The 17,448-nt window shown below is 40.1% G+C and overlaps 1 protein-coding gene across 1 annotated transcript in view; it reads left to right on the plus strand.

The window, feature by feature from the left end:
* LOC124255236 (guanine nucleotide-binding protein G(o) subunit alpha) overlaps window positions 1-17,448 on the plus strand; it is a 67,993-nt gene that overhangs the window by 36,465 nt on the left and 14,080 nt on the right. Inside the window, exon 4 of the mRNA XM_046689078.1 lies at window positions 13,423-13,583. Within this exon, the coding sequence (XP_046545034.1) occupies window positions 13,423-13,583 (161 nt within the window). The remainder of the gene's footprint in view (window positions 1-13,422; window positions 13,584-17,448) is intronic.

A 17,448-nucleotide genomic window follows, 5' to 3' on the forward strand; every position in this document is an offset into this window, starting at 1 on the left:
CACACTGATCATTGCACACAGTGGCGGTCACACTGATGATTGCACACTGGTGGTCACACTTGAATATAACACTGATGATTGCACACAGTGGTGGTCACAATGATTGCACACAGTGGTGGTCACACTGATGATTGCACACAGTGGTGGTCACACTGGAAGATAACACACACTGATGGTTGCACACAGTGGTGGTTACACTGATGATTGCACACAGTGGTGGTCACTGATGATTGCACACAGTGGTGGTCACACTGATGATTGCACACAGTGGTGGTCACACTGATGATTGCACACAGTGGTGGTCACATTGGAAGATAACACACACTGATGGTTGCACACAGTGGTGGTTACACTGATGATTGCACACAGTGGTGGTCACACTGATGATTGCACACAGTGGTGGTCACACTGATGATTGCACACAGTGGTGGTCACACTGATGATTGCACACAGTGGTGGTCACACTGATGATTGCACACAGTGGTGGTCACACTGATGCTTGCACACAGTGGTGGTCACACTGATGATTGCACAAAGTGGTGGTCACACTGATGCTTGCACACAGTGGTGGTCACACTGATGATTGCACACAGTGGTGGTCACAACATGCAGTCAGGATCACTCTTTAAAATATCCCATATTGATGGTCACATCTAAACATTACACATATTGTTGCTTAAAGCAAGTGCTAAACCCCCTTGAAAGTTGTGTAGCACTTATATCCGACTCACTTCATAGCGAGCAAGTAGGTGGGTAATCTGGTCAAACCAAGCAAGGCCATAGCAGGGTATACCTTAGACTAAGGCTTAGTCTCTGAATATATTTAATTTTGATAGTAACAAACAAGCCCATTTATATTGAAAAGGAGCCCTAGGGAGACCAGAGGAAATCTAGACTTGCTTTATTTAGGGCTTTAGCACAGCAGAGAGGGCTTGGCAGTAGGGAAATTAATGTGGTTCAGGGACTGTGAGACAGACTAGGTATACCTCGACCCAGCTAGGTCTGACTGCCCAATATTCCTTCATTTCATGATTTACTTTCACATATATTTACACAACTGCCAATCTACTCTCATCTGAATCACATTCATAAGCACGAATTTGATTTGAAATGTAGGTAGAAGGCTGTCAGGGTATGAAGCCTGTTCTGGATCATGCAGATATTACTTATGTAAATATAAATATGTGTGTAGGAAGCATCACTTTATCAAAATACCACTAATATTGTAAACAACATTTAAAGTTTGTTTCTGCAGACTTTATATTCGAGAGAAACTTTACACAACTCTGTTTAATGTTTTGGCTTGATCTCGTCCAGTTTTCATACAGCACAGACAATGAGTGTAGATATACCAGCTGATTTCCACTCGTTACAGGAAACATATGGTCACATTATGTTTTAGTTGGGTGATACACTTGATCTCTCAATAATAGTCTGTTTCATTTCTAAAGATGATGGATGAGACTATACAGCTTGGGCTGAAAATCTGGTTCTCCGATCTGTCCACCAATCTCCAAAGAGGATATATGGCATGAGTCCAACTATAACATGTCTAGTAGTCATATCACATGGATGCATTAGTGTAATGAGCAAAAGTGATTATCTTAAATGTTGCTTCCCTTGATTATCAATATCTTGATTGTGTCAGTTCCATTGGCTGGTTAAAAAAAACATAAATGGGAATGGTATGGAGTTTGTTGTGTTTGAAAGAGGTCGCTTGTTACGGCAGATATTATGAAAAACCTGAATGTGTATTAGTACAAGGTAATTACTATTTTGATGGTGAAATTCAGCAAGCCTGTATAGCAAGATGCTCAGATGGATTGTGGAGGTAATTGTCAGGCATATTTTAACACATTCCTTCACAATATATGTGTGTCTGTGGATGCTAGTGGAGGGGGATTGGGTTGAAGGTTGGATTGAAGATTGGATTGAAGATTGTGATGACAGAAGGACTGAGGTTGGGTTGAAGGTTGGATTGAAGACTGGGATGACGATAGGACTGAGGTTGGGTTGAAGGTTGGATTGAAGACAGGGATGACGAAAGGGCTGGAGTTTGGTTGATGATTGTGATGACAGAAGGACTGAGTTTGGTTGAAGGTTGGATTGAAGACTGGGATGACGATAGGACTGAGGTTGGGTTGAATGTTGGATTGAAGATTGGGATGACGAAAGGGCTGGAGTTTGGTTGATGATTGTGATGACAGAAGGACTGAGGTTGGGTTGAAGGTTGGATTGAAGACTGGGATGACGATAGGACTGAGAAGGACTGAGGGTTGTTGGATTGAAGATTGGAATGACGTAAGGGCTGGAGTTTGGTTGATGATTGTGATGACAGAAGGACTGAGGTTGGGTTGAAGGTTGGATTGAAGATTGGGATGACGAAAGGACTGAGGTTGGGTTGAAGGTTGGTTTGAACACTGGGATGACAAAAGGGCTTGAGTTTGGTTGAAGATTGTGATGACAGAAGGACTGAGGTTGGGTTGAAGGTTGGATTGAAGATTGGGATGACGTAAGGGCTGGAGTTTGGTTGATGATTGTGATGACAGAAGGACTGAGGTTGGGTTGAAGGTTGGATTGAAGATTGGGATGACGAAAGGACTGAGGTTGGGTTGAATGTTGGATTGAAGATTGGGATGACAAAAGGACTGAGGTTGGGTTGAAGGTTGGTTTGAACACTGGGATGACAAAAGGGCTTGAGTTTGGTTGAAGTATGTGATGACAAAAGAGACAGTGTTGAGTTGAAGATTGTGATGACAAGAGGTCTGGAGTTGGGTTGAACATTGGGATGTCAAAAGAGACATGTTTTGTTGAACATTGTGATGACAAAAGTGCTGGAATTTGGTTGAACATTGGGATGACAAAAGTGCTGGAATTTGGTTGAACATTGGGATGACAAAAGTGCTGGAATTTGGTTGAACATTGTGATGACAAAAGAGACATGTTTTGTTGAACATTGTGATGACAATCTGAATTTACCCTATTTAGATAAAGGATTACAAGGACAAGATGGTTATATGAATACTACTCTAAAACTGTTAACTCTGCAGGCACCAAGTGTTGGTTCTGCTTCTTGGCAACTGATATGTCATGTCCACAGTCATTACTGCCAGGAGAAGCTAGCCATCTAATAAACATGGCTAATTAGCTTGCAGTGATCATGTACATGCTTGTTAAACAAAGTAATTATGTTTTCTTATTACATAATGACTCTTTCACTCCATTAACACTGCAGGAGTAATTTGCTTGATGTGCTGTTTTGGTACAAGTTAAGAAAAACAAAAATCTGCTTATCTAGAATATGAATCTTCCAGTGTGATTCAAATCAGATCTTTTACTGTGATGCAATTCCTTTCTGTGTGTTGATTTGAGGGTAGTATCCTAGATGGTTGTGATACAAGACTCCTGAGTGAACTTTCACTGCCCAATCCAAATGATTCAAGGGTTATCGAGCCAATCAGATGGCAGCATTATTAAATGATGTTTTCCACTTTGATTGAACGTTTCGACCTTTACAAAGTAAACTCCAATATACTATCAGTAGTGCCACCATATGGGTGTTGATGCCATGTCAGAAATGAACAACAATGGAGATGTCCTGAGATTGTCCCACAGAGAAGTGTCATATCAGAGTAGTGAATAAGGTTGTATTGAAAGTTGATTTTCATATTACATTGGTCAGTTTATCATTTTAGAGCATTGACTCATATTCTGTGTTTCCTCTGGTCTTTCTCTGTATGTTTCTTGGGGCTATTTAAGGGGTTTTATAGTGACCTGCTGGAGGTTTGAAAGGCGAACTATCCATGTAAATATAGAGGCTATTGAAAATTTCAGAAATATAGGACTTGTGGTAGGTGTGTTAATGGTTGCACTGGACGGTGGGATGCAAAGTAATGATTTCATAGGGCTTGGGGCGGTTGTAGGAATGATTTCACAGGACTTGGGGCAGGTGTAAGAATGATTTCACTTTTTGTAACATTTTCACTGGACTGATTGTAGATGTGGCAACAGTTTGACTGGACTGATTGTAGGTGTGACAATGGTTTGACTGGACTGATGGTAGGTGTGACAACGGTTTGACGGGACTGATTGTAGGTGTGGCAACAGTTTGACTGGACTGATTGTGGGTGTGGCAACGGTTTGACTGGACTGATGGTAGGTGTGGCAACAGGTTTGACTGGACTGATGGTAGGTGTGACAACAGTTTGACTGGACTGATGGTAGGTGTGACAACGGTTTGACTGGACTGATGGTAGGTGTGACAACAGTTTGACTGGACTGATGGTAGGTGTGACAACAGTTTGACTGGACTGATGGTAGGTGTGACAACAGTTTGACTGGACTGATGGTAGGTGTGACAACAGTTTGACTGGACTGATGGTAGGTGTGACAACAGTTTGACTGGACTGATGGTAGGTGTGACAACAGTTTGACTGGACTGATTGTAGGTGTGGCAACGGTTTGACTGGACTGATGGTAGGTGTGAGAATGGTTTGACTGGACTGATGGTAGGTGTGGCAACGGTTTGACTGGACTGATGGTAGGTGTGACAATGGTTTGACTGGACTGATTGTAGGTGTGGCAACAGTTTGACTGGACTGATTGTAGATGTGGCAACAGTTTGACTGGACTGATGGTAGGTGTGACAACGGTTTGACTGGACTGATTGTAGGTGTGGCAACAGTTTGACTGGACTGATTGTAGATGTGGCAACAGTTTGACTGGACTGATGGTAGGTGTGACAACGGTTTGACTGGACTGATGGTAGGTGTGACAACAGTTTGACTGGACTGATGGTAGGTGTGACAACGGTTTGACTGGACTGATGGTAGGTGTGACAACAGTTTGACTGGACTGATGGTAGGTGTGACAACAGTTTGACTGGACTGATGGTAGGTGTGACAACAGTTTGACTGGACTGATGGTAGGTGTGACAACAGTTTGACTGGACTGATGGTAGGTGTGACAACAGTTTGACTGGACTGATGGTAGGTGTGACAACAGTTTGACTGGACTGATTGTAGGTGTGGCAACGGTTTGACTGGACTGATGGTAGGTGTGAGAATGGTTTGACTGGACTGATGGTAGGTGTGGCAACGGTTTGACTGGACTGATGGTAGGTGTGAGAATGGTTTGACTGGACTGATTGTAGGTGTGACAACAGTTTGACTGGACTGATTGTAGGTGTGGCAACGGTTTCATTGGACTGATTGTAGGTGTGACAACGGTTTGACTGGACTGATTGTAGATGTGGCAACAGTTTGACTGGACTGATGGTAGGTGTGACAACGGTTTGACTGGACTGATTGTAGGTGTGGCAACAGTTTCACTGGACTGATTGTAGGTGTGGCAACAGTTTCACTGGACATGCTGGTTGGTGAGGTAATGGTGTTACTGGACGTGTTATATTGATTGCACTAGACTTGTAACAGTTTCACTGACACAAGAGCCAGTTGGTAATAGCAACTTCAAGTGACACCCCTTCACCCCTGCCATCACTAAACACATGAGTAAGGTAAGGTAGAAATAAGGTATATGAAACAAAGGGGAAATTTTCGATTTTAATTTCATGGGCAGTATAGATGGAATATTTACCTATTGATTAACAAGTTTTTGCACTTTTTCCATCTTCTGTTGAGCCATGTTGCTACACTAAACATGGCCGCCTCTATTGATCCAAGCAGACGCAATGGTTAGTGCTGCTAAAGACCGCGTAGGAAGGATTTCTGCTGTGTAGGAATAGATAGACAGATGGTCAGTCATACAACATGAGGCAAATCTCATTATCATCCACTGTTGACAAAGATTGCCTATCAGTGTTCAACATATATCTGTACCTGGTTGGAAATATTGTGAAACTGTTTTGTCGCTCTGAAATCGCTAAGAAATCCTTACTTTGTGGTACATCTGGATCCGGAATGAAACTCTTTATTCCTCTGAGATATTTCCTATAAATATTCACACATTATGCTTCTTGGACAAATGAACATTCACACTCAGACACTGATTATAGAATTCATGGAGGTCCTGCATCCTAAATGCTTATTCCTGTAGAGGAAGTCTCCGATGCTGATGCCCAGCAGGAGCACGTGTATGTCCCTGATCCAGGACTTGCTGTATCCAGGACTTAAAGTGTCAGTGGAACTAAGAGTGATGAAACACTTTCAATTATCATAATCACTAATTTCACACATATGTCACTGTATTGAATCACTTTAAACATAATCATACCAAGTCTTCACAAAAAGCCAGAGTATATTGCCATACAATCACAAGCACAGGGAAAGGTGACCCACAAACAATCTTGAACTAGCTACCCAGTGTCTGATGTAGGAACATTCCTGATCTGAGACTGACTCCTCAGTATTTGGGTCAGGACCATTCCTGATCTGAGACTGACTCCTCAGTATTTGATACAGGACCATTCCTGATCTGAGACTGGCTCCTCAGTATTTGGGACAGGACCATTCCTGATCTGAGACTGACTCCTCAGTATTTGGGACAGGACCATTCCTGATCTGAGACTGACTCCTCAGTATTTGGGACAGGACCATTCCTGATCTGAGACTGACTCCTCAGTATTTGGGACAGGACCATTCCTGATCTGAGACTGAGCTCCTCAGTATTTGGGACAGGACCATTTCTGATCTGAGACTGACTTCTCAGTATTTGATGACCATTTCTGATCTGAGACTGACAGTATTTGATACAGGACCATTCCTGATCTGAGACTGACTCCTCAGTATTTGATACAGGACCATTCCTGATCCTGATCTGATACAGGACCATTCCTGATCTGACTCCTCAGTATTTGGGTCAGGACCATTCCTGATCTGAGACTGACTCCTCAGTATTTGGGACAGGACCATTCCTGATCTGAGACTGACTCCTCAGTATTTGATACAGGACCATTCCTGATCTGAGACTGACTCCTCAGTATTTGGGACAGGACCATTCCTGATCTGAGAGACTGACTTCCTCAGTACAGGACCATTCCTGATCTGAGACTGACTCAGTATTTTACAGGACCATTCCTGATCTGAGACTGACTTCTCAGTATTTGAGACTGATCTGAGACTTCTGATACTGACCATTCCTGATCTGAGACTGACTCCTCAGTATTTGATACAGGACCATTCCTGATCTGAGACTGGCTCCTCAGTATTTGATACAGGACCATTCCTGATCTGAGACTGACTCCTCAGTATTTGAGACAGGACCATTCCTGATCTGAGACTGGCTCCTCAGTATTTGATACAGGACCATTCCTGATCTGAGACTGGCTCCCCAGTGTTTGTTACAGGAACATTTCTGATCTGGAATGGGGTGACCCAGTGTTGGTGATAGGAGCATGTCTGATCTTGGATGGTACATCATTATCTGGGTCAGGAACATTCGTAATCTGGGACTGGTACCTCAGTATTTGGGACAGGAACATTTCTGATCTGAGATTGGTCACTTCTTATGTAGGTTTTGCTTACCACTACTATTTGTGATAGTTCTGCTTCCAGTTTTACATTCATATCAAGTTTCACAAATATCGAGCAGATAAACATACTGACCACAATATGTTTGTAGCAGTACAAGCATCCTTGACAGCTGATACTTTCATGAAGCATGTTTCATGTTTCCAGTTACTCTTACAGAAATTCAGCTGTAATGTTTGCTTTTTAGTGTAAAATAATGCTTAATAGATGTTTAGAGCAATAGCTAAATAATTTGAAATACAAATTTAACTGGAATGAATGTGTCACGTTATAAAACCTAAAGTATAACTTGGTTGGACATTAGTATGAAATGTCTCACTGACATGGATCAAATGTCACATATCGATATATCTTGCAGATGTATTAATCATATGTCTCTCAATCATCCCAAATGTTCCCTCATCAACACTGCTGAAACTCGTCTCAGTTAGACACCTCAAATTTCCCTGCAGTTATATATTGCTCAGTTGTCTCTAAATCTGCGATCTTGCGAATATCTGTCATTTCTACATCTCCTGCATGCTACCAGCTCTAATGAATAAGACGAGGATACATGGCAGGAGAGAACAACCCAGTTGCCATGGTAACGAATCAGACCAATCAATAAGTAGCAGAGGACGTGAAGTTAGCGAGTAGACAATGCCTGCAACCGCTCCTGGCTCTCCCCTTCCCCAACCAAGCAAGATGGCCGTAGTCAGTCTGTCTTGTCACCACAAATATCAACTCCAAATCAATGAATATTTTCAAAGTAGTTCCATGATTATGCAATTTTTACATGGTTAAAATACAGCCTGGTTATTCCAGGCATAGCTGATTAATATGCTTGTATTTTCCTGGAGACTGGACAAGATAAATAACAAGGTCGATAAACCCTCACGCTTATTAAAGATTCCCCTTCCCTGGACATGGGCGAGATTGGGCCTGAGAATAACCTTGCCTCTTTTAAATGCCAGAGGTAAAGCTTGGAAGACTATAAATAACCTCAGCCAGCATAGTACCAGGACTTGCTGATAGACAGAGCTGTGTATTAAAACAGACTTGAAACTTACACCTAAGAAGGTTGTGTTCTTATTGCCCAGGCTCAGCACAACTTGTACAGGCTGCTAGCACAACACAACTTGTACAGGCTGCTAGCACAACACAACTTGTACAGGCTGCTAGCACAACACAACTTGTACAGGCTGCTAGCACAACACAACTTGTACAGGCTGCTAGCACAACACAACCTGTACAGGCTGCTAGCACAACACAACTTGTACAACTTGTACAGGCTGCTAGCACAACACAACTTGTACAGGCTGCTAGCACAACACAACCTGAACAGGCTGCTAGCACAACACAACTTGTACATGTATGTTGTATGCTTGTATCCAGGTACAACACACCTTGTACCAGCCTCTGTAGTTGTATTCTTGTATCCAGGCACAACACACCTTGTACAGTCTACTGTGATTGTATGCTTGTATCCAGGCACAACACACCTTGTACAGTCCGCTGTGATTGTATGCTTGTATCCAGGCACAACACACCTTGTACAGTCTGCTGTGGTTGTATGCTTGTATCCAGGCACAACACACCTTGTACAGGCCTCTGTAGTTGTATGCTTGTATCCAGGCACAACACACCTTGTACAGGCCTCTGTAGTTGTATTCTTGTATCCAGATACAATACAACTTGTGCAGGCCTCTGTAGTTGTATTCTTGTATCCAGGTACAACACACCTTGTGCAGGCCTCTGTAGTTGTATTCTTGTATCCAGGCACAACTCACCTTGTACAGGCCTCTGTAGTTGTATTCTTGTATCCAGGCACAATCAGCCTGTGCAGGCCTCTGCAGGTTGTATCTGTACAGTTGTAGTTGTATTGTTATCCAGGCACAACTCACCTTGTACACTCTGCTGTGGTTGTATGCTTGTATCCAGGCACAACACACACACCTGTAGTTGTATCCAGGCACAATACACCCTGTGCATGCCTCTGTGGTTGTATGCTTGTATCCAGGTACAAACACACCTTGTATCCAGCACACAAGCCTGTGCACAACTTGTGCAGGCTTCTGTAGTTGTATTCATGTCAAGGCACAACACACCTTGTACAGGCCTCTGTAGTTGTATTGTTGTATCCAGGTACAATACAACTTGTACAATCTGCTGTGGGAGTATGCTTGTATCCAGGCACAATACAACTTGTTCAGGCCTCTTTAGTTGTATTCGTGTGTCAAGGCACAACACACCTTGTACAGGCCTCTGTAGTTGTATTGTTGTATCCAGGCACAACACACCTTGTACAGGCCTAGAGAGTTGTATTGTTGTATCCAGGCACAATACAACTTGTACAGTCTGCTGTGGTTGTATGCTTGTATCCAGGCACAATACAACTTGTACAGTCTGCTTTGGTTGTATGCTTGTATCCAGGTACAATACAACTTGTACAATCTGCTGTGGGAGTATGCTTGTATCCAGGCACAATACAACTTGTTCAGGCCTCTTTAGTTGTATTCGTGTGTCAAGGCACAACACACCTTGTACAGGCCTCTGTAGTTGTATTGTTGTATCCAGGCACAACACACCTTGTACAGGCCTAGAGAGTTGTATTGTTGTATCCAGGCACAATACAACTTGTACAGTCTGCTGTGGTTGTATGCTTGTATCCGGGCACAATACAACTCGTACAGTCTGCTTTGGTTGTATGCTTGTATCCAGGCACAACACAAGTTGTACAATCTGCTGTGGGAGTATGCTTGTATCCAGGCACAATACAACTTGTACAATCTGCTGTGGTTGTATTCTTTTGTCCAGGCACAATACAACTTGTACAATCTGCTGTGGGATTATGCTTATATCCAGGCACAATACAACTTGTACAGTCTGCTGTGATTGTATTCTTTTGTCCAGGCACAATACAACTTGTACAATCTGCTGTGGGATTATGCTTGTATCCAGGCACAATACAACTTGTACAATCTGCTGTGGGATTATGCTTGTATCCAGGCACAATACAACTTGTACAGTCTGCTGTGATTCTATCCAGGCACAATACAACTTGTACAGTCTGTTATGGTTGTAATCATGTATCCAGGCACAACACAACTTGTTTCTTCATTGTGACTACATAATGTTGGAGTAGGTTGAATTGTTACAAAATGAAATACCCCACATTTACATTGTACTAAACTTTGTATGCAATTCTACATCATCATGTAATGAACACAGTTTGGAACATATTTTGAGCATCTATTATCACAACATGAAGCAATAATGGTTCAAGAGAAGAGGCACCATTTTTTGAGTGGCGTTAAACAGCAAGTACTAATACAGTGTCAACACAAAACACCAGATAGCAGACATGGTATTCTTAGCTGAGTCAGAAACGTCTGGCCTTGACTGAAATGACAAGAAAGTTCATCTAAACAAAAGGTAGTGTATGTGGTTGGAGGCATTAAGAAACTGAGTTTGAACAGTGAATCAAATCTACAGTTAAGAATCAGGAAGCGTTGATGATAAGTCACTGCCACTTGTTGCAAGTTGCAGATATTTAGATATGTTCAGTGCAGCAGACAACAAGCCACAGTGAGGTCATTCACTCCTGCCTGATGTGGTGTTCCAGGAGCCGTCTGCTCCACAGCTGCGTAGCCTAACAAGTAGCTTCATAGTACAAATATATCACAGAAACACCCAGATCCGACTGGAAAAGTGTACCATTAAACTATTCTGAAATACGTACCTTTACAAACATTGTACAGAATTCTGTTTAACGTGAAAACCTTGTTTTTAGATGAGCTTCACATTTCCGGGATCATGGTTATGTGTTTGGCTGAACTTTGTGGGGATGATGCTTTCTCAGGATTCACCTTTGGTGGAAATAGTAGCGAATTAACTACTATTAAATCTTAGGAGTTATAAATTACTTTACAATCTGTAGTTGAGTGACAGATTGTGTTGTTTTTTTACAGTTTTGTACAACTAAATGATATCTGGCAAAATTGGGGTTGTGAAACTGCAGTATTATCCTGCAGATGCAATTGCTGCCATGTGCTGATGTTATGATTCCTGCTTGATTAATTTCAGTCCTATTGTTCAAGTATACATCTCACATGGTTCCTATAGTAATTTCAGTCCTATTGTTCAAGTATACATCTCACATGGTTCCTATAGTAATTTCAGTCCTATTGTTCAAGTATACATCTCACAGGGTTCCTATAGTAATTTCAGTCCTATTGTTCAAGTATACATCTCACAGGGTTCCTATAGTAATTTCAGTCCTATTGTTCAAGTATACATCTCACAGGGTTCCTATAGTAATTGTTTCTAGGGTTCCTATAGTCAGTCCTATTGTTATACATCTCACAGGGTTCCTATAGTAATTTCAGTCCTATTGTTCAAGTATACATCTCACAGGGTTCCTATAGTAATTTCAGTCCTATTGTTCAAGTATACATCTCACAGGGTTCCTATAGTAATTTCAGTCCTATTGTTCAAGTATACATCTCACAGGGTTCCTATAGTAATTTCAGTCCTATTGTTCAAGTATACATCTCACAGGGTTCCTATAGTAATTTCAGTCCTATTGTTCAAGTATACATCTCACAGGGTTCCTATAGTAATAGTCCTATTGTTCAGTACATCTCACAGGGTTCCTATTGTTCATTGTTCAAGTATACATCTCACACTATAGTAATTTCAGGTTCAAGTATATAGGGTTCCTATAGTAATTTCAGTCCTATTGTTCAAGTATACATTGTTCATTGTTCAAGTATACATCTCACAGGGTTCCTATAGTAATTTCAGTCCTATTGTTCAAGTATACATCTCACAGGGTTCCTATAGTAATTTCAGTCCTATTGTTCAAGTATACATCTCACAGGGTTCCTATAGTAATTTCAGTCCTATTGTTCAAGTATACATCTCACAGGGTTCCTATAGTAATTTCAGTCCTATTGTTCAAGTATACATCTCACAGGGTTCCTATAGTAATTTCAGTCCTATTGTTCAAGTATACATCTCACAGGGTTCCTATAGTAATTTCAGTCCTATTGTTCAAGTATACATCTCACAGGGTTCCTATAGTAATTTCAGTCCTATTGTTCAAGTATACATCTCACAGGGTTCCTATAGTAATTTCAGTCCTATTGTTCAAGTATACATCTCACAGGGTTCCTATAGTAATTTCAGTCCTATTGTTCAAGTATACATCTCACAGGGTTCCTATAGTAATTTCAGTCCTATTGTTCAAGTATACATCTCACAGGGTTCCTATAGTAATTTCAGTCCTATTGTTCAAGTATACATCTCACAGGGTTCCTATAGTAATTTCAGTCCTATTGTTCAAGTATACATCTCACAGGGTTCCTATAGTAATTTCAGTCCTATTGTTCAAGTATACATCTCACAGGGTTCCTATAGTAATTTCAGTCCTATTGTTCAAGTATACATCTCACAGGGTTCCTATAGTAATTTCAGTCCTATTGTTCAAGTATACATCTCACAGGGTTCCTATAGTAATTTCAGTCCTATTGTTCAAGTATACATCTCACAGGGTTCCTATAGTAATTTCAGTCCTATTGTTCAAGTATACATCTCACAGGGTTCCTATAGTAATTTCAGTCCTATTGTTCAAGTATACATCTCACATGGTTCCTATAGTAATTTCAGTCCTATTGTTCAAGTATACATCTCACATGGTTCCTATAGTAATTTCACTAAAGCAGTAAAACTAAGACCTGCACCAAGTCTTTCATTCAACATCAAGGTTACATAGTGTGATATGACCAACATATTCTTCAGAATGGAGTTAAACCAACCTCAGTGACCATTTCATGAGGAGATATTCCACACATACAGACAGTCTAGTCATGATTTGGTTTTGGAAATCAGTGCATTACAATGTTCTACCATATTGTTATTCAACATGTATAACTTGAATGTTTCACTGTTTCAGTCTGATGCCAAAATGGTGTTGGATGTTATCGCCCGCATGGAGGATACAGAACCATTCTCTGAGGATTTACTGGCTGCCATGAAGCGCCTGTGGACAGATACTGGAGTGCAGGAGTGCTTTGCTAGATCTAATGAATATCAGCTGAACGATTCAGCCAAATAGTAAGTATTACACACACATCTGTAGACCAACTTTAATTTAAGCTGTACAGCAGTATATCCTGGTGTAGCAACTTGGAGGCTGGGAACAGGGAATCCAGAAAAAAACAACTAATCTTAGTACTAGGACTGTAACAATTATTTTTCGAAAAACCTTACAAAATGTTCACAAACATGAGTTGTTTTTGGATACAAACATTTTGAACTTCTAAGTCCAACAGTTTTGCTTCCAAGTAGCGGACATTTTACCCTTCTCCATCATGCCTGATGTAGAGCATCATCTGTGTCATTATCAAACTCCACACAGGGCCATACAAACTCCCCACAGGTCTTTGAGTGAGTCCTCATGTCAGATTGTAAAAAGCATGTTTAGTGTAGCCAAGATAAGTAATGTATAAATAAACCAATTTTGAGACTTTGGATTACTGCTTGTAATCAAAATACCCAAAACAACTCTATTGCAAGATAAAAAAATATCTAAACTCGATATAACTGATAACCTGGAACTTCATAATATGTAAATTTGGGTCTGTCTGCCAATTTTATAGTTTCCTGAAAGAAAGGTTGTATATTTTGTTATGCACATTAAGAATTGAAGGTATGTGCAATCTTTTTATTCTTATGATACATTTTGATAGCTGTAATGTGTTCAGGTTCATTTGGCCAGAACATCCAGGGGCGTAACTGAACCAATTATTATGTGTAGGCAAAAAGTTTAGAATGCAATTATTATACGTACATATCCTTGCTTTCAGCATGTTGAAATAAATTCACCTGTAACATTTTCTTTCAAATTTATCATTTCCTTTTTTTTAATATTATTTTTTACAAAATTATGTGTAGGCAATTGCCTTTTTGCCTATATGGCAGCTACGCCCCTGACATCAATTAGAAAATATTAATTTTAGTCTTACATGGAGAACCATTTTGTATATCCGGAGATCATTTCTGTTTTATCCCTTAGGTTTAATGAGATAACAAATTGGTCATTACTATGTTTACAACCATAGAGTTGTTATAGGTATAGCTCAGGCTCTTGTTTGTTTAAGTGACAAAACATGCTTCACAAATACTACATGTGTAGCGACCAATTCAGAGAATGTTTTCAAGAAGAAACAAATGATTCTACCCACCATAATAAAATTTACGGCAACACACTTTAAAAAAGTGAATGAAATGAGAGTTTGGAGAACAGTTATGTTACTGTCAATGTGTGTGTATATTTTTTCAGATTAAGTCAAATTAAGGTGGGATCAGTCAAAAGAACTTTTCAAAAACTTTTTTATTTGAGCCACGACCATATCTTTAGAAAGCATGTCTTTTTTATATTCTTATATTCCATTTTCATTTGACCACTCTAAAAAGATTTAAAGAAGAAGTCTTATTTAAGCATATATATATAATATCTGTGCATCTGTGTTCCCCAAAATGTGATAAATATGTATCAACATGTATTTGATTGCAAACCCTTGTCATTGAACCACTCGTGATGAATCCTTGGTGTGCCGTGACTCAAACTGTAATATCCCGCCAGATGCTGGCCAACTTAACAGTCTTATATTGAAACTATAGCAATAATAATGGACGCAACCTTTTGGTGTGATATACAGTGGCACAAGAAGCAGGTGTCAGTCACACTTGTGCTGGGGGGATACGGTCCTATATCGTGTAGTAAATAGTTTAACTGGGAAAATGAATGCGAATACATTATTTGCAATAATTTGGATATTATGTATATACCTTAGTTATTTTCTGATTGTGGTTTTGGAACTGGGCAGTTAAATTTGAAGACCAACGAACAAGCTGTTGCCTAGCAGTCCTACCCATGTACTTGCACTGTGAACCCCTGAGTCTCAGTTGCCTGAAAATATGCTTAGAGCATTGGCAGATTTGTCTGGACATGTTCAGAGGCCAACAGTCAATTCCAGGTCTGCAGCAAATGTCATTGAGAATTCCACAGTTTCACCTTCATATACAATGCCGTCCGGTAATTCCTCTCACCTAAGCACATCGATCAACATGGCAACTAACGTCTCTTATTTTTGTGGTTTACGTGACTAAACATGCTGGTATGCATCATATTAACCTAGAAATATAAGTTTTATTGACGACTATAAGATTCTAACGTTGCATTATGCCATACGGTTGACCTTACTGGCGTTCTGACGACATCGCTTGCTGTCCGGTAATTCTGCGCAGCAACTGACGCGGATAACATCCAGCTGGAGATCCGAAGTATGGAAGCGTATTAGGGCCAGAGTATTTTCAAAAATCACTTCATCAATGTAAGGAAGAGTGTTTCATATTAAATATATTTAAAATAATGAAGAAAAAAGTTTAAAAGTCTGAAGACAACGAATTTTCATAAAACTGTCAATTTATCTGTCAATTACTGTTATTTACTTACCTTTAGTCCCTTGTAGAAATGTCCCGATTTCAAGCGTAATGTGGTAGCAGACGATGTTTACCTTTGATACGGAAGTACGCTATTGCAGCTGCTCAGAATTACCGGACTCGCTTGTATATGTAATAATTAATAACTAATTTTATGGTTCTGTGGAGAATTTCACTGACATCAGGACAATAATAGAGAAAGTGATTTGTTTTATATTATTGCAAAAATAAAAATGATTTAAATTTAGAAAATACATTTTTTTTAAATCTTCAATTTTAAACAGAAGTGTTAATTTTCCCAATTTCCATATCTGTGGCACTTCTGTGAAAGTCCCTATTATTGACACCCATTCTAGCCAAGTAGATGTTTATCTGGCATATCTGTTTGATATAATCCGACTTTCATATCAGCTGATAACGATCAGCAGCTGGAGATGGAATTTCAACCTGCTGATAAATTCTATTTTACAAATCTATTTCAACATATCTGTACACATAATGCACTTAGTGGTCCATGATGGTGCTCTTGGGCTGCCGTACTTTCAGTACACACTGGTACATATAAGTACAGTTGTGACTAACAAGTTAACATTTTGAAGTTAATCATTGTGATGATGTCTGAAGTTTTAAGAAGGGTATTGTGCTCATGTTACATGTATCAAAATACTGGCTATTACTTTCAGATATATGTGTTGTTTTGCAAGTGTTTGGACAGGTTAGGGCAGTGAAAGTTTTGTCTGGTATGTTATGTTATCTTTTGTTTCATGGGGCAGTGAAAGTTTTGCCTAGTATGCTATGTTATCTTTTGTTTTGTAGGGCAGTGAAAGTTTTGTCTGGTATGCTATGTTATCTTTTGTTTTGTAGGGAAGTGAAAGTTTTGTCTAGTATGCTGTGTTATCTTTTGTTTCGTAGGGCAGTGAAAGTTTTGTCTGGTATGCTATGTTATCTTTTGTTTTGTGGGGCAGTGAAAGTTTTGTCTAGTATGCTGTGTTATCTTTTGTCTCGTGGGGCAGTGAAAGTTTTGTCTGGTATGCTATGTTATCTTTTGTTTTGTAGGGCAGTGAAAGTTTTGTCTAGTATGCTGTTATCTTTTGTTTCGTAGGGCAGTGAAAGTTTTGTCTGGTATGCTGTGTTATCTTTTGTTTTGTAGGGCAGTGAAAGTTTTGTCTAGTATGCTGTGTTATCTTTTGTCTCGTGGGGCAGTGAAAGTTTTGTCTAGTATGCTGTGTTATCTTTTGTTTCGTAGGGCAGTGAAAGTTTTGTCTGGTATGCTTTGTTATTTTTTGTTTCGTAGGGCGGTGCGAGCATGTTTTGTGGGGTATTGATTCTGTGGCAGGTGGCACAAGCCAACTGATGACCTTGGAATGTGAAGCTGAGGGTCATCAGGTGCAGAAATTATTTTCTTAAATGACAAGCTGGATTCATGTCCCCTGTATGCTTGGCCATTGGTATATCCGTCATTAGTTCATATTTT

Source organism: Haliotis rubra, unplaced genomic scaffold, assembly GCF_003918875.1.
Source record: "Haliotis rubra isolate DU_JTF1 unplaced genomic scaffold, ASM391887v1 Scf599, whole genome shotgun sequence".
NCBI classification, from domain to species: domain Eukaryota; kingdom Metazoa; phylum Mollusca; class Gastropoda; order Lepetellida; family Haliotidae; genus Haliotis; species Haliotis rubra.